The sequence below is a fragment of the Geospiza fortis genome, unplaced genomic scaffold (assembly GCF_000277835.1).
Source record: "Geospiza fortis unplaced genomic scaffold, GeoFor_1.0 scaffold94, whole genome shotgun sequence".
Classification (NCBI taxonomy): domain Eukaryota; kingdom Metazoa; phylum Chordata; class Aves; order Passeriformes; family Thraupidae; genus Geospiza; species Geospiza fortis.
In genome coordinates, this window is record NW_005054394.1 from 327208 (window position 1) to 353863 (window position 26656).

Genomic DNA, 26656 nt, shown 5'->3' on the forward strand with positions numbered 1-26656 from the left:
TTTCCCAATAATTTGCCACTAGAGCACTTGCCTGTATTGCAAGAAAAAATTGAGATAGGTTTTTCTTCTCTGCTAAATGAAGCTTGAACCCCAAAAGTTCCTAGGAGAACAGCAAGTGTAATCTTTATTTTTTGGTCAACTTCCTTTATTGAAGTTCTCATGTGTTACATGAAATATTTAAAAAACAAAAAGAAAAACATATTTTTTCATCAAGTCAGGGACTAGAACTCCAGACCTGACCTCTGGCTCACATTTTTCAAATGTAGCTACAATTTTGTTCCTTTTCTCTGTGCTGTAAATGGTGAAGCAAACTGAAGTAGCTTCAGCCCTGTGGAGCTATTTATCCTTTAATTGTTATTGAATTTCAATGTGGGTGACCCATTGATAGTGGTTCAACATTAAGTTTTGAGTTACAATTATTGTATGTGAATTTGACTCTTCTACTTATCTGAAGAGGGTTATAAAGGTATCATTTCAATTTGAGACTTTGCAGGTTGGCTGACAGTGGCTGCTCTGCTGCAGTCTTCAGTGACTGGCCAGTGCTGGGGTTGAGGATTCCTTCATTCTCTTTGCTTGTGTATACCCTGGTGTGATCGGGAGCTTTCCTGTTTTATTCAGCATGGGTGGCACCAGGCCCTCAAACCTAATGCAGCTTTTACAGTACTGCCAGAGAGACTGACTATTCTGCTGTTCCATCTTACACACCCATCTCTGTATCTATTGTCAACAAATCTTTGCACATGGTGAACTGTCACTGGCTCACACCACAACACTGCTCTGTGCAAGACTGTGAAGAAACAACAGCAACCAGAGTCTTAAATTCCCCCCAGAACAGCCTGGATGCTAAACCCTGGCTCTGCAGCATGGATCAGGAGAAATCTAGACCATGATTAGTCATAACAAACAATAAAGCTGTTTACAGACAATCAGCAAGCAACACCGCCTTTGTACAATTAGCATTTTAGCTGTGGTGTTAAACTAGGGAAAAAAAGCAAGCAGTTAGGAAATGGACTTGTTAATAATTTTTAATGGTTACCTGTGGTGTTAGTAGCATGATTTAGTTAACAGCTCATGAATCCACAAAGAACTATTTAGCTTGCATCCTCCAACAGCTGTATTAAAACATATATGTCTAATAATGACAGCTACATACCTGGCAGTACCATCCAATTGCTCTTTCCTTTTATAGAAGAGAGGATGCATTACAAGAAAGCAAGGAGAGAAAAATCAATTCATAAATTCAGCATATTTTTAAAATATAAATTGTTAATCTACTACTAATACCTTATATCTCTTTTGTTCTGTGACCAAAAAAGCAGAATAAAAAACAGAAAAAGCAGAATAAAAGCAACATTTTCAATTAGTTATAAAGCAAAAAAATAAGTTACATAGATTCCTGAAACCAGTCTGTGCTGCTTAGACTGGCAATCCAGTCTTTGGTAAGAAGTGATCTCCCCTGCCCTCCTTCCCAGGATCTTATTTGCAAAATACTTATTAAATTTCAGATTGCATTTGGATCACAGAAGAACCTACACACAATGAGCAAGTTTGAAGTCCAGTAATGAGTCCAGACTCCTTATGAATCTGAGAATTATTCTCTGAAAAACCCTGCAGTCAAGAAATCCTGAAGAAATGACTCTGTAATGGAAAATCTGGGAATAGACAGAGGGTGAAAGAGATAAAGAAAAGGAAAGAAATATACTGAGCCTTAATTAAACAGTTTTGGTGCTAAGGGTTTTTTTTTGTTTTTTGGGGTTTTTTTGTAGAGGTTTCCTTTTAGAAGCACATGAAATTGATTCTAAAAATGTATTGTGACTAAAACAAAGAAAGAGTGAGTATTTGTAATTTGCCCTTTGTGAAAGCAGGAGTCTGAAACATTTCAAGTCAGTTTTGAGTGACAGCTGTAACTTCAATATCAGGGCAGTGAGCACAGCTATGCATGGAGACCTCTGAGTTGAGCAACAGTTTAAGGGCACTTTTCTTCAGAATGAGGCACAACAGCAAGACCAGGAGGAACATTTAAAGCACTAACTTGGATATGTAATGCCCATTGTTATGAGCTGATAATCTGTAGCTAAAAGTCTTGGCTTTTCATAGGGCCATACAGGTTTTCTTAAAAAAACATTTTAAAATGTTAAGACCTAAATGTGAGAAAGATGCCTGTTGGACAGGCAAGGAGAGTGAGGATCAATCTAATAGCCATAAACAGATAAGCATCCATTTTATCTGAATGTCTTTATGTATGGAATACTTTCACTGAACTCAGAAGTGGTGACTGAAATTAAACCACTGCCTCAGAAAAGATTCCTCTTCTTCAGAAGAGTTTTCTGGAAAACATCTGCTACCTATAAAAGCCTCATATATCTATATATCTATCTATATGTATATATGTATATATATACATATAGATAGATATAGATACGTAGATATATAAAAAGTCTGTGTTCCCTGTCCTGGATGATACTTCACAGAAAATTATGATGGAGAGGTGGACAATGCACTAACCTGAAAAATGGAAATGATACAATTGATTCATAAAACCTCCAGGTAGCAACCAAATCAATCCTGTTGGGGTTAGTAGCATAGTATCTCCAGGCAGCCTAAATTACAAGGGAGAGGAAATAATTAGTGTTAGGTGAACTTATTTCCCAGCTGACTGCAGCCAGACTCTGTCAAAGAACATAACAATGCGCCTGAGTCACTATCTGGAAATTAATTACTAATCAGCCATACCAAATGAGTGCCACTATATGGAAAAGCTTTTGACACTGAATTTTGATCTTGGAGGGCTGTTAAAGGAGACAGAACGTGGAGGCAACCATTATCAGAACATGACATTACATTAGACTAACATGGTTTTATTGTCCTGTCTGGTATGTCTAAAAGAGCTTCAAGCACTGCTGGACTTGTCCAGTAATTCTGGAAGCACTTAAGACAGTTTGCCTCCTAATGTATCATCTGAAGAATTTTTGCTGAGCAATTTTCTACTTCAGCATTTAGTTCAAATTAAAATTCTCCAAACAAAATTTCCCCAACCTAAAACCCACTAGCTACATAAGCTACCTGATCAGTGGAGATGCTTTAATTTAAAATTAAGTTTCATCAAATTCTATTCACAATTCATGCCTGCAGCCCCTCTGTTTGCTAAAGTGTGTTTTTAATGAGAACAGCCATGAATTTTAATGCCATTCAGCCTATTTCTCCCGAGGACTGGTTCAATCCTGAGCACTGGTGCTTCCACTTGTTGTCACAGAAACTTTCTCTGTCCCTCTGTGAAAATGCTGTCATTTACTTAACTGCTCTCAGGATGTGCTCCATACCTAGTAAGCATAAAGAATTTCAAATTTGTCGGCACACAGACTACAGATTTTAAGCTTAATATCCTGAATTCATAACAAAGGCCATAACTGATGTCCAAGTGAGGTAAGGGCTCTCTTCCCACTGAATTTCTGGATCACCCAGTGACATAACAGAGGATACAGGGTGTGATTTAGTTTTTAAACCCCACATACACTATTTATGTTATTTGCCTTGATTAAAATTGTCACTGTCTATAGTGTTACTTCTATTGTTGTTTTCACATCAATAACAACATAAGTGTTTGCATAGAAAAGCATTTTCTCAAGAGAACTGAAAAAAAATCTGTATTTTGTAAAGAATGTGTTTTCAACAGCTTGTTTCCTGTGATTTTGTGGCAGTGATGCAGAAGCCAGTTGGTTTACAGAAACTAGCAGATGAGATCCTTTCTTTGCAAGACACTGTTCTTCTGAAAGATATTCTGGCAGTTGAGAGATTCCTCAGAACTGCAAAGGCCTCTGGATTATCCAACTCAGTGTGAAAAACTGACAAACAAAAATTCTCACCTCCTGCAATGGGAAGTGAGAATTTGGGCAGGGGAGGAGTGGTGGCCCTTGCTAACATGATGCAGCAGTCTTCAGGCACAGCACTTTTTCAAGGAAGAGGAAAGGGCTGCAAACCTGAATGAGCTCAGCTGCTGGCTTTCTTCTTTTCTCAAAATGTTTTTGACGATGCTGCTCCTGGACCTTCAGTGCCAGCCCTGACCCCAGAATGCCCTGAAAGCATAGAGTCAAGCAAGATTTTAGACATTTCTTACTCAGAGCAAAAGGGATTAATGATGAGAGGCTGCAGGTCTGTGGGGGGAGATGGAGATGGCTGCATGGAGTCTGTGCACTTCCCATGCCTTTCTGCTGCTCCACTCATGAGACAGGAGGTTGTCATGATCATCTCAAGGACCACAGGCCACACCAAACCATTAAACGTCCTCAACAGGCTTCTTGAATGTCTACTGCCTTTCCAAGCTCTTGGTGTCCAGCTGCTGTGTTACTTTCCATTTCCACTGAAACTCTGCTTGCATGATACAAGGGCTGTGCTAGACCATGCTTTGGATCTGAGAGTGCAGGACTTGTCATCCTCTGTGAAATTCTTTACAAGTCTGGATCTAGAGGAAAAATATCCTAAAATCTGGGATTGGGGCAGTTTCTGTTGCTATTCAGCCCAGCTCAGTCAGATTTTGTTTCATTCTTATCTGAGGACATTGCAGACAAAGGAAATAAAGGGCTGGGTAAGATGGGTCAAATTCTAATTATTACAATAGTGGACTCCAAATCCTTTAAAAATATGTTTTATGGGGGTTATGCTAATACCAGTAAATTACCACGTGCCAGTGTACAGTCTCATGAACTGCCTTGTGGTTTCCCAGATTCTTCACTTGCTGGTTTAATTTTGTCCTGTGCCAACTAGCACTGTCAGACAATGCCCACATAATGATTTGAGGAGTATTGGGGGGGTATACTATTCCCAATACGCTCTGTGCAAAGTTGGGAAGAAACAAGTTCCATTTACTGATACAGACCCACACAAGAATATGAAGTACTTCTTTAAAAGGGATTTGGTTCCACTGGTGATTTTACTGACTTTATCTTCTTTTTGCAAGTGCACAGGGCTGGGCTGTGTCTAACAGAGGAAGGGAAGGTACTTACAGCAGGAAGAGCAAAGAAGGACACTCCAATGAGAGAGAAGGTGGCTGCAATCAGCCGTCCCTCCCATGTTTTAGGGGTTTTGTCGCCGTATCCAATCGTAGCGAGGGTGATCTGTGGGCACAAGAACCAGGGTTTAATGTGAGAAAAACAAAGCCAACAGCTCTGTGTAAATGTCACCATGAAAACTGTGTAACTCACTTAGCCCTGAGAGTGCTCATGCACAGCTTGGTGAAATAGGATCTTGAGGATGGGTCAACAAATTTTTTGGCGGCATCATAATCCCAAGGCACTGCATGGAGAATGGCTTTAGTCTCAGAGCAGCTGCCTCTTTCAGGTGCATTTGCTGCAAGTGAACTCCACATAAATCTGCCCACCATCAGTTCACAGTCAGGAATGGGATTTGCCACTTAACAGCTTGCAGACCCTTAATAACCTGTCAGAACTAGCTCTACCTGAAGTCCTGGTCTTTTTAAAACAAAGATGTCTTTGTGAAAACATTCTCCCTTCTGGCACAATTGCTAATTTCCAGCTGTGTGCATTTTCTCACCACTGAGACTCCATGTAAATGTCCTGGATACAAAAGGATGTGGAAACATCCAGATATTCTAGGCAACACTTTTGACTAATAATAGGGGAAGGGGAGTATTTTATATTTATGAGAAAACTTCATTGAATAAAAAATATGGTGCTGAATTTAAGTCACAGCATGACATAGACTTCCTTAACTGTTAGTAACAAAGCAACATGAATTCTGGAATGGCACGAATATCTGTGATTGAATGAGTAGTGGTGCAAACCAATACTCCTCTCTTAATCAGAAGAGACAAGAACAGATGTATCAAAAGTCCCTCTTGTTCAGCATCCTACTACCAATGGCACTCCCTGATCTTTGGGGAATGCATGTAAGACATGAGAATTGTTATGTTAACCTTTCCAGAAATGTTTTTTTACTTCCTCCATCTGAACCCAGAGACATCTTCAGTCACTGGCTCCATAAGAACTAAACCTGCCATGCGTGTCTTCTTCAACTGCCCAAACCTTTGGTGCTCTTTGACAGCCCAACAGACCCATCCATTGGGCAGCTCTGGCTCTGCCATTTTCTGAGGAACACAGCTCTCACTGCAGGACACTGCTGGCATGAGAGCTCTGTCTCCCATAGTGCAGTTACACCTAAACGGATGCTCCTCTAAAAGAGGTTTCCCAGACACCAGGACCACAGATTGATTTCTGAAGGAGGTTTAAGCACCTAAGGGCCTTTTTCTGAAAATCAACCTGAAAATCAACAGGGTTGTAGGTTTTGTCAATTGGTTGTAGAGGCACCCCTACTCTGGTAATGTTACTGTGTAATGTGCCTTTCACCTAAGTATAGAAGCACTTGCACTGTAATCCCTAAAACTTTACCTCTTCCTGGATATGAAGTTTTTAAGAAGGGTATAAGGTAATTTTGGAGTCACTTACCAGCCCCCACCACAGTGCATCTGCATAGGTTTCAAACTCCTCTTTCATCTCCACCCCATTAGCATCTTTTTCAGGAACATCTTTTTCAACCAGATAAACAAGAAATGAGGATAAGATGAGTGTCAGGAACCCAATGTACCAAGCAGTGATGAGCTCCTGCAAAAGAAACAGATGAACACAGAGGGGCTGAAAAGAGCCTCAATATCCACAGTGGCAGAGTAAACATCAGGAGGAGAGAGAAGCACAGAGGGTAACAGCAGAACGGTCACTGCTGGCTTTGGTCACATCCATGACCAGCCCAGCTCTGCACTTAGTGGGAAATAATGCAGAGATTTACAAGAATTGGCCCTTACACAGAACCTTCCTTACGAGCAGCCTGGAGGAATCTGCAGTTGTGGCTCTGCATTAAGCTGGGCTTAGGGCTGAGCTGCACCCATGGCACAAGGGATGCAGGGGTCTGACCCTGACCTTGCCTCTTTCCTTTCCTTCTGCCCCTGGGCCTGGTCAGCCTTGGCAAACAAACCAACAGCTCTGCCCTCTCCCTACCTCCAGAGAGCCAAGGCTGCAGGGTGCACTTCCATCTCTTCAGCCATAACAAAGCTGATCCCATCATGAATGATGTTTTCAAAATTAATTCATGTAATAAGAACAGACCTTGAAAATATTCTGTGTGCAAGCAAACCCAAAACTTTGATGTTTTAGAGAGAATGACTAAAGTGGAGTGCCCCACCTCTGTGGGGCATGTAACCACCCAAGTTAAAATCCCAGAATGCCAGCAATATCTGAAACAAAGCAGAAACATTTTTTTTAGGTCTTCAGAGGTGGGTAAAAAAATCAATATTCTAATTCATTTTTATCATTCATATTAGTCATTCATCCAAATCAATTCACTGTGTTGGGAGAGAAAAAAAAGGCCGTAGCTGAGAACTTTGGAATTGAATATTGAGACAAGTGAAAAACTTTTCTAGCTAATTTCTGGTGTGCAGTCACAGAAGGAAATTAGCAAAATTGTTTTGTCATTGTCTCCAGTAAAGCAAAGTTCTCACAACCCACTCTAATCTCCCCCTGCCAGCTGAGGTCTAAAAGCACATGGTGGGGAAGCAAACAAGTAATATTTGAATGAAATCCCACACCATAAAGCCTTTAACAATTTCTAAACAATGTTTTTGTTACATAGACTTCTTCCATGATCTGTTTCCTGAAAAACATTTTTGACATAAGTGTTTATCTGCCACCTGTCTTGTAGCAAGTTTATATGAGGAAGAAGCAGAAGTTTGTAAGAAATGAAGCATGGTGGGCATCCCCATTAGTCTGTGCACAGAAGCAAAGTCTAAATATGCTATGCCAGCTGGCATTTTAACTTTCAAAACCCCCTAAGATGTCAGGAATGTCATTCATGGGTAAGAAAAAGCAGTATGTAGTGGAGTATATGTCATTTTTCTACACCCTGTGCAGATAAGAAATCTCATCTAGAGGATGAGATAGCAGATATTTTAAGCAGAGATTTTAAGCAGATAGTTTTTGACTTGTAATAATGTTTTGTGAAAATGCAAGAACACAAGTACCTGTCTGGTGCAAGAGAGGGTGTGTCTGACTACAGCATCAAGTTAGGCCAAGCAAAGATGACTTCAGGAATTTTTGCCTGTCTGGGTTCCCACTGTGTCCATCTCTGTATTGTCTGACCTAAGCTTCCAAAGAGAAATTTTACCAGTAGCTCCCTTGGAAACCATGTTTCTGTGCACATTTCTCAGGCTACTCAGCCTCTTTCCATCCCTTCAGAGGCCTGCTCCATCTGTTGATCAGACAAGTCTGAGACGCGTTGCAACTTCCCAGGCTTTTTTGTCAAGGATTTCAGCATCCTTCACTACAAAAGGGATGTCCCTGCTTTCCATTCACAGTAAAGGCAAAATTCTTGTTGTAACATGTGGGAATGAACATGGTCTCACTTCCCAGCACCACTACTGAGCACAGAAAGGTAAAACAAAGGGCAAAATGGTTCAGAGAATGGAAAAGGGAATAAAGCTGAAAGAACAAAACTGTATTTTGAACTGCTAAACATAACCCCAAGGCACTGCTGTACCTGTGCACCCTGTCTCTTTCCTTTTAATCTTCCTCCCCAAGCCCCATCTGAGCCCTGCAAGCTCCTCACTCACTTTGCTGTGTGCACAAATAGCCGATCCTAAAAGTTTCCAGGTGCCGCCGCGCCGGTCCATGCGCAGCATCCGGAGGATCTGAAGGAAGCGGAGGCTTCTGAGAGACGTTGCCAGAACATTGCCCTGGTTCCCAACAGCAACCACTGGCACTGAAGCAATCAGCACAAAGATATCTACAAGGCAAAAAGGACAAAGCCTGCCAACAAAAGTGGCCCCATCACCTGCTTCTTAATCCCATCTGGCTGTGCTGCAAATTTCCCTAGGCGAGTTTCAGAGCTGCCTGAAAATGCCTTCTCCTGCCAATTAATCAGATATCTGCAGCTGCCACACATCAGTATCAGGCACAGAACCTCCTGGAAAGCCTTGGGATCTATTTACAGATCAAGGACTGGACCTGAGACACTGAGCTTGCTTAGGGATGCACGGAAACAGTGTCCTAATGCTGACAGAAAATCAGCTTTAGCTTATCTGAACCACTGGAACAGCACAGCGAACAGGTCAGAAGATGAGAAATTCAGGTTTGATAGTACCATTTTATTCTTTTGGCTGAGTTTTCCCACTAAAATCGTGAAGTCAGTACTACTGTTTTTCTCTAAGTGCTCACAGAAGCAATTTGCTGATAACTGAAGAGGTTTGAAATGTGAATAAATTATTTTTGTTTCCTTTTTTTTTCCTTGTTTCCCCCTGCTTTTTAATTGTATATACACATCCAAGAAGAAAGTGGTACCAAACAGCTTCAAACTCTGGGCACTCAGTTTTGAATTGTCTTTATATTCTCTTTCCAGCCAAAAAAAGTGGACTTCAGATTTATTCACTTCCAATCGTTCTCAAAACAAACATGTACCAGTGGCAAATGAGAGATGATTTTAATAAATCCAGGATAGCTTCTGTTTTTTACCCAGATATCAATGAAGACTCATACTCAGGAGTGAGATGACACTGTTACTGAGAAGGAATGAGACAGAATCAATCCCACTTGCTCACATCTGCTGCCTTCACAAACCTACTAGAATATAAGAATCTGTACAACAGTAGCACCCAAAGGAGCATTGCTAAATTGAGGATAGCACAGATGCACAAAGAAAATTTGTCACAATTTTGTCTACCATTTAGATCAATGAGATAAACAAAAGGAGAGGCTTGTTCATGCAGCACCATGGCTCTCAGAGTGTTATGTGCTGTACAAATAAAGAAAAAAGTCCAGTGCTTCGCCTGAAGAGAATTGAAACAAGTGAGGGTATCCCAAAATCAGTGAATGAATGGGAGTGACCAGTGTTCAGGGCAGAGTGAGCTCCTGAATGTTGGCTGGTTGGTTTGTGGATATAATGAGTAGTTGCAGGAGGGTATTCAAACATGAATAATGAGTAATTGTGTGGATAATTATAGGCAGTGCCTTCCAAGCCTGAAAGACAGCATGGGTGAAATCACAAAGACACTTGTTTGCAAATACAGACCAACAATACAATTGTAAAACAAAACACAAAAATGAAAGGGAGCTGGGAAGATGGTATAGGGTTGGGTTTGAAACTGAAGGCAGAGAGAGTCTTCCTGAGGATGAGCTTAAGAAAAGTGAAATGGGGCTCAGGACAAGGAAAATGTTTTTGAAGAGTAGAAGGATTCTTTTTTTTTTTTCCTCACTGACTAGGTAGCCAAGTGTCTCTTAATTACAAGTTACTGTGGGCTACTTCAAATAATTACTCCAAGCAGGACACAGGTCCTGGCATAAAGGGCAGATATGATTTTGGTGCCCTTTGCACTGCCAATCACCAGTTTTTTGATATCCCCCAAACTGGCTTAAAAAGAAAAGGGACATTAATGAGACAAACAGTAGTAGAGAGTATGTGCCTACCCAGCATGCACAAAGGCTTCCTGGCAAATTTGAGTCTCCCCCTCCATCCTTTGTAGCGACAGCAACAGCCAGCAGCCCAGATTCTTAAGGCAAACTCTGCTCCAAAGATGAAAATGGCAAAAGTTTCCTGTATCAAGACACAAACAACCTTGTTAGTCTCACAAGTTTTGCAGTAATTCTGGACGCAAGGATACAGGTGAAGGAAACAGACAAGGTGCAAGTGTTAGGATATGTGTAAGAGAGAGGAAAAAAATGGAGGAGAATTGAGATTGATGCCAGAGGCAAGGCAAAGAGGGGACACAGTTTTCCAGCCTGCTAAGTACCATGCAGGAAGGATTTGCCCCTGCTGTTGGGTAAAAGTGAAAGTTACAGCCTTAATGGAAGGACAATTGCTTCACAGAAAGACCTCCTGCTCCACACAAAATGAGCAGATGTATGTGAGGGCTGACTGCAGAGTCCCCAGGGCACTCTGTACCCACCCCAGGGTCAGCCACCAGCAGCTCGTTCATGCTGCCATGTCTGTCCAGACAGGGCAGGACACAGGACACTCATTTGGTCATAAGTGCAAAGCAGTGATAAAGACATATGTAAGACAAATTGTTCCCTTAAATTTCTGGTGGATGAAAAGAATGGGATTTTCCACCTTGCTCCAGAACCTTTCTAAGCGTGGGCAGGGAATGGGGAGCAAAGAGCTTCTCTGAGGTGCTCAGCAAGGTGGGATGCCAAGGGCAGCCTGGGGCACATGGTTACTTTTCCTCTCTGTGACTTGCTGGCAAGAGGGAAAAGGGGACTTTTCCTCATGCTCATTGCCCACAGCTTCTAAAAGCTGCTGAGAGCCACATAAAAACAAGAGCAGGAGAAGGGAAGATAACCTCAGGCTTTTTCAAATGTGAAAGATGGGCCTAAGCAGGGTAACAGAGACCAAAAGCAAGTTTCCCTGAGGGATGAAGGTGTTTTCATACAGGCACTTTTTGAGAAAGAACATGCAAGCGGAATTCACCTTTCATTCCTTTTGGCATTTAGCTCCTGCTCAAATCTATATGTCTCTGGAGGTACAAAGGGAAATGGAAATTGAGATCCTGGAACTAATTTTGGTGTGCAGTTTCTCTAGGGATACTTTAAACAAGGCCAGGTTAAGTGAGACATTGTGCCCTGTATTTTATGATAGCTATGGGAGCAAAGAAAGTTCATTTTTAGGGTCATTTTCATAAAATGTTGAATTTGCAATTTGATATTTAGTGAGGGTTTTTTCTGTTTTTTAATTCTTCTGCTAAATAGGAAGCCTTGCTGAAATAAAGTCTTGAGCATGAACTTCAGCATTTATAGAACAAGCAATCTGGAATGTGTTTGCTGTGAATATATTTTCTCTCAAAGGCACTGCCTGCAGCAATTTCAGTTATGCTGCTATTGGACAAAAGCATGAGTCCAACTCTGATGGCCTCCCTTGAAAGAAATACTAGGATTAATAGAATACTATAGAATGAATTAAAACTGTTGAAAGATTCATCAAAAAATATTTTTCAAGTGTGCTTAAGTCTGGTGTGGTCAATAAGAAATTTCCTGATAATCTGATGGAAGGACTGTTGGACAAATGCTGAAAAGCCATTATTTAAAAGCCTCAGGCTAGGGTCTTTGCTCTCATTTTATTTTTGCTCAGGAACCTCACTTACTTTGTACTCAGTTGGGTTGACAATGGCCTGGGAACTCTCCAATATGTAAGAGCACAGTCACTGCTCCAGGAGCAGGAGCACAAGCCTCACTGCATGCACAGCTGGGAGCAAGTCTCCATCCCTGCTGATGGGGCTGATTTCAGTTCCAGGACATTACCAGGGTGATGCAGCAGCCACAGTTTACTTACCAGCAAGAGGAGCCAGTCTCCAGAAACTGTTTCATACTCCTTGAAAGTTGTCAGGACTGCTAAGATCAAACACCCCAAGACAATCAGAAACCTGAAATGAAATAAAAAGCATAGCATTTTTAACCCTCTCTGTATTTGCTCTGGAGATATTGCTTATGAAATCATGAGTAGAGACTTCCATGGGATGGCTGCTCCCCGTTGGTGAGAATGAGGTGGGTTCTGATGAAGATCAGAAGTTTTCAACCAGGTTGGAGCAGGGGGCACTGGCAGTCATAGCAAGATCCAGAGTCAGAATGCTCCTGGGACAGACATGCTGTAATCAACCCACATTCTTCAGGCATGAGATGGGTGATAGTGCATTTTGGGAAGGGGTTGTATGATATGCAGAGGATTGTGTTGCTCAGGAGGTGTATTCCAAACTCTGTGTTGCCCAGAATGGCACTGCAGTTACTGCCAATGGATCTCCCTGGCACATCCTGAGGCCTGGGAAACAGTAAATGTTTCACTACAAGGAAGCACTGGGACAAACCCTCCCTTGAAAACTACATTTCTTTTTCCTTTTTCTTCTCTTTTTGCACTCATTTCTATGCAGATGAAAAGACAAAAAGGTTTGAAAGAGTAACAAGAGAGGATAAATTTCTGCTCTCCAGTAAACAAAGTATATGATAAATCATTGCCCCTGTGTTATTTTCTGCCTGTGAGGATCCAGAACACAGAGATTTGACTAAAAATTTAACTCCCACTGCTGGCAAATCCAATTCAGTCTAATTGATCTGCTTTGCAAAATTATTCCCAGGTTCAAGCTATTCAAAATCTTTTATAGAAGTGATTACTGTGAAGCAAAGGGGCAAACTCATATTCTGGTACTTCATGTACCCAGATCATGGGCATTTTAATGTGTTTCCAAAACTTGATCCACAGGAACAGAGGGGCAGGTGGCCATGGAAATATTTTGAGTTTAATGAATAAATTAGAAAGATGTCTTTGCAAAAGCTCTGGATCCCCTGCTTTCATAGCTAGGGTACATCAAAGAAATGATAGGCATTAGGTACTGAAATCACCCAGGGAAAAAAGCTTGTGAAGAATCAAGCTGTGTTTATGTGTACTACCTGCTTTGAATTTCAATCTGGTTCCTGCAGTGTGATTTCATCTCTTGCTGAGAAAAACTCCACTTTGTTTCACTGGGTGAAATGAGCAGAGACAGAGCCTGCAGAGGAGGTAGTGACAAGGGACTCAGCTCAGCTCAGCAACATGAAAACCTTGGGTTTTCATTTCCTTCATGTCTGAGAAAACCTAGGGCTAAAGAGGGGTATTCTGAGAATGTGCAAATTATTTGCAGCTGGAGTGAAAGGACAGAGGTGAGCTCCAGATAGCTCCTGATGGTTTTTGGGGGGAATTTCCTCCAAGCAAAGTCCACTAGCACCCTACATGCAAGGAAAAGACTGCAGTGAAACACTTCATAGCAAACCCTGAAGGATTACTTTGCTGTGGCTTCTCTGAAATTCACTGTTCTTACGCCAGGAAAATTTCAGATCAGCCATTTTGAGCAAGGTTAGAACAGAAGTAAATGTGTTTGCTCCTGCTAAATAATTTTGGATTTCTTTGGTGAGTTTCACCTTTTCCCACTCCCCAGCCCTACTCTAGAGCATGGGTTATGTAGTTGGTAGGAAACAGATCAAAATGTGTCTTTTGCCATCTACCTATAACACTACTGCTTCTCAAGACATTTGGCAGTTCACTTAGCAATTTTGTAGTGCTCCTTCCATGCCCTTGGGTTTTGTCACACAATATCTTGTTGTCCCCTCCATGCAGTTATAAAGCCAATGGCTCCCTGGCTTCCCAAGACACTTCATCCAGCTGTCCAGAAATTCCAAGACCAAACAGGTGAAAACTAAACAAAGACAACATGATCTCTGATTAATTATAAGCCACCTATGCTCTGCCACACTACAGCCTTTAGAGTGGTACCATCACCAACACCCCATTTAAAGACTTGAGCAGCTGCTGCTTGGTACTTTCCACTACATCCATTTCTTTATACCATGTGAAAATTCAGCCACCCATCAGCTCCCAAGTATCATTTTAATGATTTAATGAAAGGTGAAAGACACTGAGAACAGTCCAAGGAAATTACATCATCGCATTACATCATAGGTACTTAAACTAAAGGCATGAAATTACGATGTCATGTTAAAAAACACCGCTGTCAATTAAAGATGATGTAAAGATTTTTGTCTAAAAGGAAGACAGAAGATAAGTTAGTAGTGAAATCATCTTTTTTGCCTAAAAATGCCTGTGGTTTTACCACTAGAGGGTAGCAGTTCTCCACAAAGCGAGGAGTTGCAGCTCCCTCCTTTTGGAACAGGCTCAAAGCAGTTCGAAGATGCTCAGGTGGTCGCAGCCACGTATTTGATATAAGGAAAGGAGTCTTACAGTGATGACAAGAGTTTGGACAATAAAAATCCCAGATGTTGACACCAAGGGCTGCTCAGTGCTCTTGGGGGTGCTGCTTGTTCAGTTCCTCTGTGCGGCACTGAGCACGCTGCAAGCCCCAGCCTCACGTGAGAGCCCACCCGTGAGGACAAGAGGCCATGCAGGACAAAACATCCACTAAAAGCAGGGTGAGAGGGTCGTACTGAGGATCACAAGTCGTTGTGAGTAATCTTGAGAGCAAATCTGAGAAGAGATGGTGGCCTGAACGCCCCATTGCAGGAAGGGCATGAAGCCCCTCAGAGGCGCCATTGCTGAGGGGGAGCTGCAGGCCCCAAACCCACGGGGCCCTCAGAGCCTCACCCCGGGCTCCTTCCTGCAGGACTCGGGGTAAGAAGGGATGAAAAGCCCATGTTAGTGCCCACAACCCATCCTGGAAGGGTCTGCTTTCCTCCTGCTGCACCACATCTGAAGGGTAAACACTAATTGCAAACACCCACAAGTTAATAATCTCGCATCTCAACAGTCCTTCTCCACCTCTGCAATAATTATCACTGCAGCTCAGAGCACGCCATCAACTTTAATCTGCATTGATGCTGTGCAGCCCACCCTCTTCTGGTCTGGATCTTGATGGTTTTGAAGCCTGCAAGTCTTCCTGTGTCCTCTTTCTATGGAAGATGTCACTCAGATTCCACCCTTCTTACATCAGTCCCCCTTGCTCAGCAATGATGATAAAAATGTTCATCTTCCCCTCGCTACTACTGCCCCTATTTTTGGGCACAACTATGCCCATGTGGTGGCCATGCAAACATAAAGACAGCTGGCAACAGGACAATGCCTGAGTCTGCAGTGCCTAATTTCATTTTGTAGAGGCAGCAGTGTGAGCTGAGCAGTTGAGTCTGACTCTAAAATTGTAACAGGAGAATCACAGGGTAAGAAACTGCTGAAATCACAGAGGATGAGCAGGAGGAAGACTGCCACTGACCTGGGGAATCAAGGGACAGAAGGGGAGAAAATCTGAAATTTACTCACAGTTATAATGATTCATGGGACATAGAGCACTAAGGATTGGAAGAAAGAAATAGGGTGAAAATCAAGGTTTAGAATGAAAACTCAGTCCTATTAAGTCAAAGATTTCTATTAAACTGTGTTTCAGCAGGTGGCAGTCCAGGCTTCAAGAATGCATATCACCTATGCCTAATGAGGATCTGAATGTGTTCTTCAGCTTTTCAGAATCATCCTTGCCATTATTTTACATTATTTTTCACAGCACATTACATGGTTCCTATTTGCAGCATTATGCCTTAAAAATCTGATTAGTTTGTTGTATACATAATTTCCAGACCACCAAATGGCAGTGCTTGTTTGTCACTGTCACAAATAACATATTATTCAGGTCAATATATTTTCTTAGTTTTAGAAATTACATATTTAATACTCGTATTTTCTAACGGCACTATTTTGTTGTGTTAAAAAGAGTATACAAAAAAAAAATTCTTTCCCAGAAAAGAAGAAGTAATTTACAACTATGCATGATCATGAATCTAATGTTTCTTGTATGAACATCACAGACTGTTTTGTTTGGTAAATTTTTACTTATCTTGCTATTCCTCATTCTTTGAGTTTTTCTTCTTTATCTGTTTTCATTTTAAGCCAATAGAACACAGATCTAGCTGAGAACATTTATGTGTTTTATATATACATCTGCTCATCACATTTCTGTTCACCATCCCCTCCTTCAAAACTGTAGAAGCAGATCCTGTAGGAATTTGCCTCTAATCTATTCCAAAACAGCTTCCCTATGAAGTTGTTTTGAACACTAGATCTGCCATGGGCAGGCCAAACTACATTTGCATTTGGTGTCATTTTGACAAATTTTTGTGCTGTGGGACAAAATGCTAAACCTCAGTGAGGTTTAGTTAATAGAGAAGAATGTGTGCTTCTCGTGTACAACTCAGGTTGATTAAAACCAAATAGCTCAAGGTGGTCAGGAGCACCTGGAGAAGATATTTCTTCTCTTTAACTGTAAGGACAGACTGGTGATGAGCTCCTATGGAGAGGTTTACTGTGTAAATCAGCTGAATGCCACCCCTTATGTTTACCCTTGGTTTGGATATAATTATAAACACCACCTCTTCATAATGTTTATGTATTTTTGCTACTGAAATTAGCCAACCAGCCACAGCATTTCTGGTTTGTCTGAAATCCCTTGCTGCAAATTTAGGTATCACATCTACATGTGGCCAGGAATCCTGGTTACAAAATTATAACCCAGGCTTTGGGCAAGAAAGCCTCAAGCCTCTAACTGAACAGTTAGGAGTAAGAAATCACCCCAGTCCAACAGTGCACAGATTTCTTTTTGCTCTCTTACCTTCAATACCACCTCTTGCAAGACATTGGGACTCTTCTGTCTCCAAATGTTCTTATGAATCTTAGATTTTTCGGCTTGCTTCATTTGGTATTTTATTTTCTTCCCTTAAAGCTTATGCTCTGGTTTCATTATGCTCTGCCACCTGGTAAATGCTAATGGAATTCTCTAAGACTGATATGTAAGGAAAATCTGACAGTGTTCTGCTAAATTTTTGGTTTAGGGTATCCAAAGCAATATGGTTCTAAACCATGATTCCCACACAGTTTCCCAAATTTCATATTGGAAAAACCTTATTTTCTTCAGCTATTGGCTTTTACCCATAAGGATTAAAAATGCATCTTTTCTCACATTTCTTTCAGTTGCTCTATATTCCTACCCATCATCTTTTTCTCTTCTTCAGAACTTCATTTTTCACAGAACATCTGCAGTATCTTGCAGTGATCGCTTTATGGTTGCTAATGAGAAACTTGAGTCAGGGTTTTTAACACTAAAAAAAATGACATTACCAAATATTTGAGAACAGCTCTTCAGAGAGAAGGGAATGCATGCCTGATTTCCACAGACTCTGGAATACTCACTGTTTAATATTTAGATTCTTGAATCTCTGCAGTTCCAAGCAATAGGCCAGAGATCAGTACTGAGATAAGGGCAACAGGAAAAATCCAAACATTTTGTGAGGCTACAAAAGGGCTGGGGATGCCTGGAAAAGCACTGAGAAACTTAGTGGAGGTCCTGGAAGAGAAGAGAAAAAGCAACAAGTCCTGCAGAAGGGATGTTCTAAGGCTCCTCTTTCCTTGCATCCACAGATTTCCCTGAGTGCACACCCACAGCTCCAGGCAGAAATCCTTGTCCTAGTGCCATTGTACAGCAAGGACAGGGCAGAAATGCCATGCTCAGTAAGCTGTATTGCACTCTTGCTCTGCTGCGATAGCAGAGCCAGGAAAAAAGTCCTTCACATGATGCTGAGGAAAACCCTAGAAAGTAAGGAAAGATCCCCAAAAGAGCCCTAGTCTAACTGGCATACAAGCTGACCTGGCAGGTACTGAGGTGGTAGCCCAGAATGACACTTGTCCATTGGTGACAAAGTGACATTGTCCCTGGCACAGCAGGAAGCTGAGGCAGAAAAGCCCAAACCCTTATTCATGCCAGGTTTTTGATGGCCTTGAACTCTCTTTGGCAGGAATGCCTCTGAATGGGCTTCACTGCTGTGTCCATGAGTCTGGAAAGCTTTTAAAATCAAGACCTGGGAGGGGAAAGCTGTGCTTCACAGCAGGGCATTAGGGTGCAAAAGAACAGCTTTTATATCAGATGGTTCCTTATTCCTCTCCTCCATGTACTACCCAAACCAGGTAAATCTCCCTTGTCTTGCTTTTTTTCAGGCCCAGTCCTAAAAACCTTTTTCTTCTGAGCCCTGTGGACCACCACTGCCATCTTTTCCAGGGTCTGGCATGCTGGTACATTTTGGGTCAGCAATGTCAGATAGCACAGATACCACCAATCTGCATTTTCTGTCAGAAGAATGGCCTGACACATTTCCTAGGTTTGCTGGTATGAGCCTGCAAAACAGTCCAGAGCACTACATTTCCCTGCCTGTTTTTTCTCAGCTTAGAAGACAAGAGTCATATACCAAGATCCTATTTCCCTCCTCGAAAAAGTGTCAAAAGTGCTCCAAAATTCCTGGCACATGTAAGTTAGTGGGAGAGACCAAGTCATCTTCTCACATGAGTGGGGGACAGATGGCAGCAGCAAAGGAGAGGCAATGACAGCATTAGCTACCAAGGGGTTGCATGTGTCCTATTCCCTGCAGCTTGAATAAGGATGCAAAAGCTTCTGACTTGCAACTAAATATACTGAATTGCTTCATTAGTGGTTTTAATTTCTATTTTTATATCAGGTGAAGGATATCAGACTGAACTATTGTTTGGGGCTTTCATCTGCCATGCCCAGAATGCCTGTCCATGGGCTTATCTCTGGCTGGCAGCAAACTGCTAATTGAGTTGAGACACACAGACTAGGAACACAGTGATCCATCAGTGCAGCAGAGCAGGGAGAGCACAGAGCCAAACCACATCACCCAGCAGCCCCAGCTGCAAAAACCACAAATCAAATGAGTTCTGACAGGGCATTCTCCAAAAGATATTAAAGAATTGGTTTGGAGCCATTTGAAGGTAAACCTTAAGATTCCTACGTTGGTTTCTAATTTCTGCTAAATTTTGCAAAATAAAAGTGCTGGACCTTTGAAGGCCAACCTGTAATTGAGTAGTTAAGTGCCCAGACTACAGCAAACTCTGTGAAGAAGTGAATTTAGATGATAGAAAGAGCCTAAGGTTAGACTAGCAATCATCTACATCAATGTTTAAACATCTGGAGAAAAATTTCTAGGAAGGTACCTTTTCAAATGTCACCCAAGACTGCTGTGTCCAGAGGGACAAAAGATCTAGGAGTCTACTTCCAAACATGATAAAATCTCAGAGGCACACAAGATTTAGGATATCTCACAGGGACATACACTGATCTCCCCCACAAATCTCTCCTTATTTCTTTAGAAAGAAGAATGAATTATACCCTCTGAATAAAGTTTTAGAAATCTCAAAAAAATGCAAATGAGAGCAACTTCTGAACGCACACTTGTGACTTCTGCCTTGATTGAACACAGTGTTGTGATATTTTCTACCTTCCCATTTGAAATCAATAAAGATCAGAAGACTGTAGCAGACAGAGAAAACAAACAGAAAAACCCAGTCAAAGAGCCCAGCCACCCTTTCTTCCACCTGACCAAACTGCCTTTTCTTGCAGGTACACACATCAAATATATTAGGTCCTCCAAAGCTGGCACAGCTGAAAGTGAATTTCTAATATGAAAGCAGCAGTGTCCAGAAAAAGCCTCTGTAGTCTCCAATACAGAGTTACTAGGTAGGAAATTGATAATAATAGTAATTTGGTGGTCAGATAGATTCTTACAATGAACTGAAAGAGAATCTTTTCTCTTTAAGCAAGACTTCAACCCATTTGGGAGTATTGCTTGTTGGGTTTTTTCCTATTTTTGACCATACATTGCAAACTCCATACTTTGAAAAATGCCAATGATTCCAACCCAGTGTAGCAATTCAGCCACGTGGGACTGCCAATTGAAAAAAAAAACAACAAGAAAACAACATTTCAGCTGGGACTGTATCTTTGCCTGTGCCTTCTCAAACTCATGACAGTCATCCTTATGTGAGAACACGAGCACTTTCTGCAAGGATCTCAGCTCTCACTTGGAGGGGGACATTCAGAAGAAAAGCTGCATGGTGCCATTCCCAATAGAATTTTTAGTTTGGTCAAAGATTTGCAGCTGTGTGAGGAAGAGGTGCATGGCTGCACATGACCTGCACCCAACAACAACTCTGCCAGTGCACTCCAGGTCCAGGTGACAGCTTAATGGGTTTTCCATTATGGGCAATGAAGTGTCCTGATAATGCAGCTCCTGTGGAGCCAGACATATGGCTCAGTTCTCTCAGATTAGGTAGGATCTCTGGATTTTCTGACATTTACTCCACAGTGAGCTCTATCATTTCACACCTGAGGTGGTCACAGTTGTGCTTGTGACACAGGCCACTTGACTCAGGGTTTTTTCAGCTAAAATCATGAAGTACTGCAGGTAGAATGGAAGACAGATCTTTTCCACATAGTGTTTAATCTGCCTGACCCAGAGAAAATCAGACAAAGGTCTCAGATCTTTACTTGAGCCATCCAGTTGCTGGGTTTTTTAAATCCAGGAAGATTTTCTGAATTTTTTCTATAAGTGTTCAGAGTCATTACTGCAACTTACATTATTTGACAACCTAAAAGCACATCAGCTTTTCTTAACAATCTGGTCTGCAGACTATGACCCATTCACACATCCAGTGGTGCTGCACAACAAACTCACATCAATCAGTCAGGGAAGGATTTCTTGCTGTGCAGAATGCAAAGAGGATGAGCTGCCCTCACTTTATCCACAGGGAGAGAAGAAGAGAAGAAAGGCTCTGTGCTCAAAGATGCAAGGGCTAAACCTCATGTCACAGGAGCTGTGGATTAAAAAGGCAGTGGTGGTGGGGAGGAATGCTTTTTCTTGGAATACACAAATTGACACAGGCAAAATGTGTGTTAATAGACCAAATTTCACTGGAAATTAAACCAGATTTTTAATCCAGCTTGATTTTATGCTGTTTCTATAAACCTTCTCTTGCACCAGACTGTTCACCTTTGCTTTGTGCTCCATAGCAGGTTGTAGTTTGGCACTCATGATCAGTCAGATGACAAGGATTCACAGCTCTAGCTCATTTCCAGAACAATACCCCAGAAAATGGCATTAGCTGGAAGCCAGGGGAAGGCAACTAAATGCAGAATATTCTTAAGTGAGTCCCTCCCTAGAACAGAACAGGGAATTTCTCAGAAGCTTTAGATTATCTCAGATAAAATAGCCTTTTTTAAGCAAATTAAGCATTTTTAAGCAAGTGTAGGAGCCTTATCTCAGTGCCATTCCAAGGGATGGGCTTTTATCCAGTAATGATGAACACCAAAATGCAACTCCACTCTCACGCTGCTCCTCCATGGGGAAACAGGTTCTGTTCAATATTTCCAGCCCTGTATGGAGTCTCACAGTGCACTTGGTACACATGACTCGAACTCCAGGTTTTTTGTGTTTTTGAAGGAGATGGCTCCATTATACCAACCAAGAGTAGTGTCAGAGTCCTGGCCCTGAGCACAGTGTCACATGGATGAAAATCCCTTTGGGATGGGAACCTGGGCATGGTCTCCCAATCACACCTTCCCCAGATGGCAAGATGTTTGATGTTAGGCCCTTTCTCTCAGTGCAGAAATTAAACCACTCCCTGAAACTCAACCTCACACCAATCAAACCACTGCCACAGGCCTTCTGTCTTTGAATACCTGCCTTTCAAAATACATTTGATGGCTTCTCTTCTCTGATACTTCTATAAAAACACTGAGACATTTTTTTAATATCTATTTGTTGGGAAAATAAAAGAGGGACAAAAAGTGGCTTTTGACCCTAAAATGTCAGCTTGATGGTTTAACACATGACAAGATATGTGGTCTGAACAGAAATGTGAGGGGGATGATCAGTTGTTTAAAGGCAAATCCCTTTATAATAGTGTTTTTTCAACATCTTGCCTTTAAACTGATGAGAATATATCAACAACTTTTAAGTGTTTCAGCAAAGGTGCTTACAGAGGTTGTGTTATGTGGAATTTCTGTAAGATCTGCATCTCCTTAGGAAAGAGCATTGAAGGGTCTGCAGCTGCAGACCCATGGTGCTGATGAAGCGTGGAGGCCAACACAGCAACAGCTGAAGTGTGAGGAGCAGATGAGTTATTTGTGCTCCTTTCCCATCTCCAGTTCACATTCATTAGCAAATGATGAGTTGTGTTAGCATGGCAAATGAATCACAGCCTCACTGGAGGTGAACTTTGGATAAGCTCTTTGGAGGTCATTGTACCATCAGGAGTCTGAGTGACACAACAGAACGGCATCATTAGCACAGAGGATTTGTACCTATGTAAATCTGATGATGTTTTAGAGCATTTCTGCTGGTTTCCATTACCATAAACAATTAATCAGCATTCAAAATTCAGAAGGATCATCTGTAAGCATGTAACATTTCATTTGATGTCTGAAGTTGAAGTCTTTGGAGGAGGTTATCAGTCTTTTCCAGACCTGTCCAATTTTTATTCCTGAAATGTTTCACCAGCATCTGCAACAATGCTTCTCAACACAATGTATGATGGCCCTTTTGCTCAACTGACTTGTTAATGCCTCAGATTGCATTGTCCCTGTTTAACCTGACAGATTCGAACAATGACAATTCTATCAAACCCTCAGGGAAAAATGGCAATATGGAAGGAGAGATTTTTGGTTTTATTTGAATAAAGAAATCTAATGAGTTGAATAAGTTGAAAATGGCAGAGATTTCAGCATATGTAAATCACATTTAGAAAAACAGAAAAAAATGCAGTAATGAGAAGTCCTGCATGAAGAATACAGTCTAGAAAACAGTTAAGCCTGTGCTAAGAAACTCTGTTAGGACTACCATGTTTTTGTCCTCAAAAATCCATGAATCTTTGTGTGTCTCCTGGATGGAACAGCTGGTCTTACAGAAGGAAAGTTTTCTCTAACAGAGGAATACTGGGCACAGTGAGACACAGGCTTGACATAACTTTCCTATTCTTATTTGACATCCAAGGGAACAGAAATTCCTATTCTTAATTCAAGCTTTGCCACATTTTTCTACTGCGGTATCAGTGCAGAGAGTGACTGGAATTTCATCATAATAATGAATCAATAAGGGTGGAGAGCTCAATCAATTTTCAGGTGTAGCATGACTGATTTGACCAGCCAGAGAGCCAGTAAAACTCACTCAGTGAGCTGAACAATCCTCTGAGCTCCACAGACAGTACCAGCAACATTAGTGGGACAGCAGACACTTAAATCATCTGTACACACACAGATATTTGGGTGCCTGAATTGAATATCCAAATCATGCCTTGAATCTTATCTCTTGCAGCTGAACAGAAGCAGCAAGTCTGGAACAGCAAGTAGCAATACTGGTGCTCAGCTCCCAGCTTGCAGCTGCTCCCAGCTTGCCTCTGCCAGTTCTGAATACTGGGGTGCTGGGGAAGGTTTGCATTAGACATGCAGAGCTTTTCCCTTTATCTGTAAAATTAAGACTGTTGCAGAGCGACAAATTTCAGGCCTAGGTTTTTATTGACCTCTCAGACAACAATGGTGGTTGACACAGGTATCTAAAAGGTATCTTAAAGTCAGGTTTTTCTCCCTTTATGTCCCACCAGGACATGTTCAGGCATAGGGAGCTACACTTGCCATGTGGCTGCACAGAACATTAGTAGGTGAGCATGAGGCTGTAACTCTTTCCTGGGTGAAAAGCCTATTGACTCAGACAATCCCTCCAGTACCTCAATTCTGTGATTAAACAGGGATCTTAGCCTTGGCTATCTACAGCACTGGCTACACATTTCTATTTGCTATAATATGGCTTGAAGTTGTTGTCAACACTGATTAATTATTTATCTCATAGACTGTAACTGTTTCAGGGATGCTTTCTGAGTAATCTTGATCAAGATGCTCATGACTGATTGTACATTGATTGTTCTATTGCTTATCAGCAGCAGTAGTCCTAAAAAGCTTCAGGATTCTGGTTTATATTCAAAGTAATCCACATTCTTTTTAAACAGGAAATTAAGGAGCCAGTCCCAGGCAGTTCTGGGGAGCCAAAACTAATAATGAGTTGCTCTTAGAAATACCTCCCTGTACCATTTTTACACTCAAGTGTAGATGACTTCTATTGTTTTTCCACAGATAAGACAACTATAAAAGTAAGAATTTCCAAAGAAAGAAAGCTTAGCTTCTCCTGTGAAGGAGAGTTATAGCTAGGGAAAAAAAAACAAACCAAAAAACAAAACCAACAAGTACTGTAATGCCAGTAGAATTATAAGACCTCATAACTATAAGTTTTCAAGTCATTTGAATTCTGGGGATGCTGTGGTAAGTCTAATGATAAAGCTAATTACTCACAAGAACAAAATTCAAAAGAGTTGCATGGTGAAAGCTTCACATTAAATTACTGACACTATTTTGGTCACTGTGGCATTTAAAAAAAACCACATGGTTGTACTCAGCTTGCTTGTAAAGTTATTAGACACATCTCAAGGTGCCTGCTTTAGGTGTACACCAGACAGATGTAATGTGGCTGTGGATGCTCTTCATCTAACACAAGTGATTCAACATTCCCACAATAGAAAGCATGTTATTAAGGTCTGCACACACCATTACTGGAGTTATGGGGCAGGCTAAGAAATGTTTCACCCTCCAGACTCTTGAGGGAACTTGTGCTCCTTCTTCCAGCAAGGATCATTATGTTCTTTCCTTCACAGGACAGAAGAATACAAAAGTGTGGGAAACATTTCAAACACAAATATTGTTTTGCCAGGAATTTTGAGTCACTGTCTTTATGCAAGAAATGTCACACTGTGCACAAACACAGGAGCAGCTTTTCCCTTGAGCCTGCACAGTAGAAATTAATATTGCAGTTGTTCTTTTGTGCATTGTGTTGCATCTTTCAACCTTGTTCTACTGCTTAAACTCACATCAGTTTTATTCTTTTTGTAATTATTTAACATGTGGAAGCTCTTTGTATTGGAGGATGCAGTCATATAGAAATGTTTTCTCACCTCCTGGAAGTAGTTCTGGTTTGTCTGTGTTATTTATTTATTCATTTCTTTTAATCTGCTTATTTATTTCCAGAACAGGTTTTTTATTAGTGCCCTAATTTACAGAGCAGGGAATAAATGGCACATGTCTGTCTCTTCATCCTTTATTACAGCATTAACCTTTCCATTATCTGCTCAAAAGCAGGGTTTGAATTGCAACCATTAGATCCAGCAATGACTTCATCAGCTAATTGAGCAGCAATCCCAATCAGTCAGTTGATGGCCCACAGATTGGAACTTCATGAGTGAGATGATAAAAGGAGAAACAAGAAATAATAGCTAAAACCAGATTGAATTCAGGGGTAATTGGCTCCTCTCCACTTGCTTTTATGGTACAGCAAGTTAGCTAGACTGGAGTCACACGACTAACTGACAAGGTAGCAGTGCATCAGATCAGACATTTTTTGCATGCATGGATTCCCATAATTACCTCCATTCAGCTGGGAACAAATAAAGTATAGATTATTTTCTAGGATTCAGACATAAAAATCCACATTTATTTCACAGGTATACATGAAACATATCACTATGATTTGGGAGCTACCAGCTCCTGTTTTAGAGTCAGCATGCAATGGTGTGGTTTGTGTGCTTCTGCCTGCCCTCAGGTTCTCCTCTCCCCTTCATCCACTCCACCTGCAAGATGACAAGTTCTTCTCTGTCACTGTTTGGTGCCCAATGGGAACTGATAAAACTTGAAATATTAAACTGGAAAGGTTCAGATAACTCCACCCTACCCTCAGCCTTTGGGCTGGATCTCATCACCTTGGCAATACCGGGTTTAGGGGGAGTTCAGGCCAAGCAAATCTATTGCCCAGTCTTCACTAAGCTGTCAAATTTACATTGACATCCCTCTGGTTACTCTGCAATGGGATTTCAATCCCAGTGAGTAAAAAATAAATTTACTGTGGTCCTTGATAAGAAGTTTGTGCACACACAGATTTAAAACTTTACCTTAAATTGGAGAACCAGATCTGGTAAAACAGCAAGCCATACTATTACAGTTACTTGTTAGTACCTCTAACTTAATTATACAGTGTTTTAGTAGGAGAGTGTCAGAATTAATGAGTCTATCAAGGGCACGAAGACAAATGTAGCTGAAGTGGAATGGGTTAATTTTTCATACTAAGAAGCAATTAATGGATATGAGGGCACAAAATCCTGTGTTTTCACAGTTAATCTGCTCCCATTATCATTGTAACCTGGTTAAAGAAAGCTCAGGTATTTCTACATCCCACTGAAATCTGTTCCATATTTGTATTTTTTGTTT

The 26656-nt window shown here is 41.3% G+C and overlaps 1 protein-coding gene across 1 annotated transcript in view; it reads right to left on the reverse strand.

The window, feature by feature from the left end:
- The window catches only part of KCNQ3 (potassium voltage-gated channel subfamily Q member 3), a 193734-nt gene that overhangs the window by 24254 nt on the left and 142824 nt on the right, over positions 1 to 26656 (reverse strand). Inside the window, exons 3-10 of the mRNA XM_005425720.2 lie at positions 12319 to 12409; positions 10461 to 10587; positions 8612 to 8784; positions 6459 to 6614; positions 5001 to 5111; positions 3978 to 4073; positions 2506 to 2600; positions 1154 to 1180 (exon numbers count right to left, since the gene is read on the reverse strand). Of these exons, the coding sequence (XP_005425777.1) occupies positions 1154 to 1180; positions 2506 to 2600; positions 3978 to 4073; positions 5001 to 5111; positions 6459 to 6614; positions 8612 to 8784; positions 10461 to 10587; positions 12319 to 12409 (876 nt within the window). The remainder of the gene's footprint in view (positions 1 to 1153; positions 1181 to 2505; positions 2601 to 3977; positions 4074 to 5000; positions 5112 to 6458; positions 6615 to 8611; positions 8785 to 10460; positions 10588 to 12318; positions 12410 to 26656) is intronic.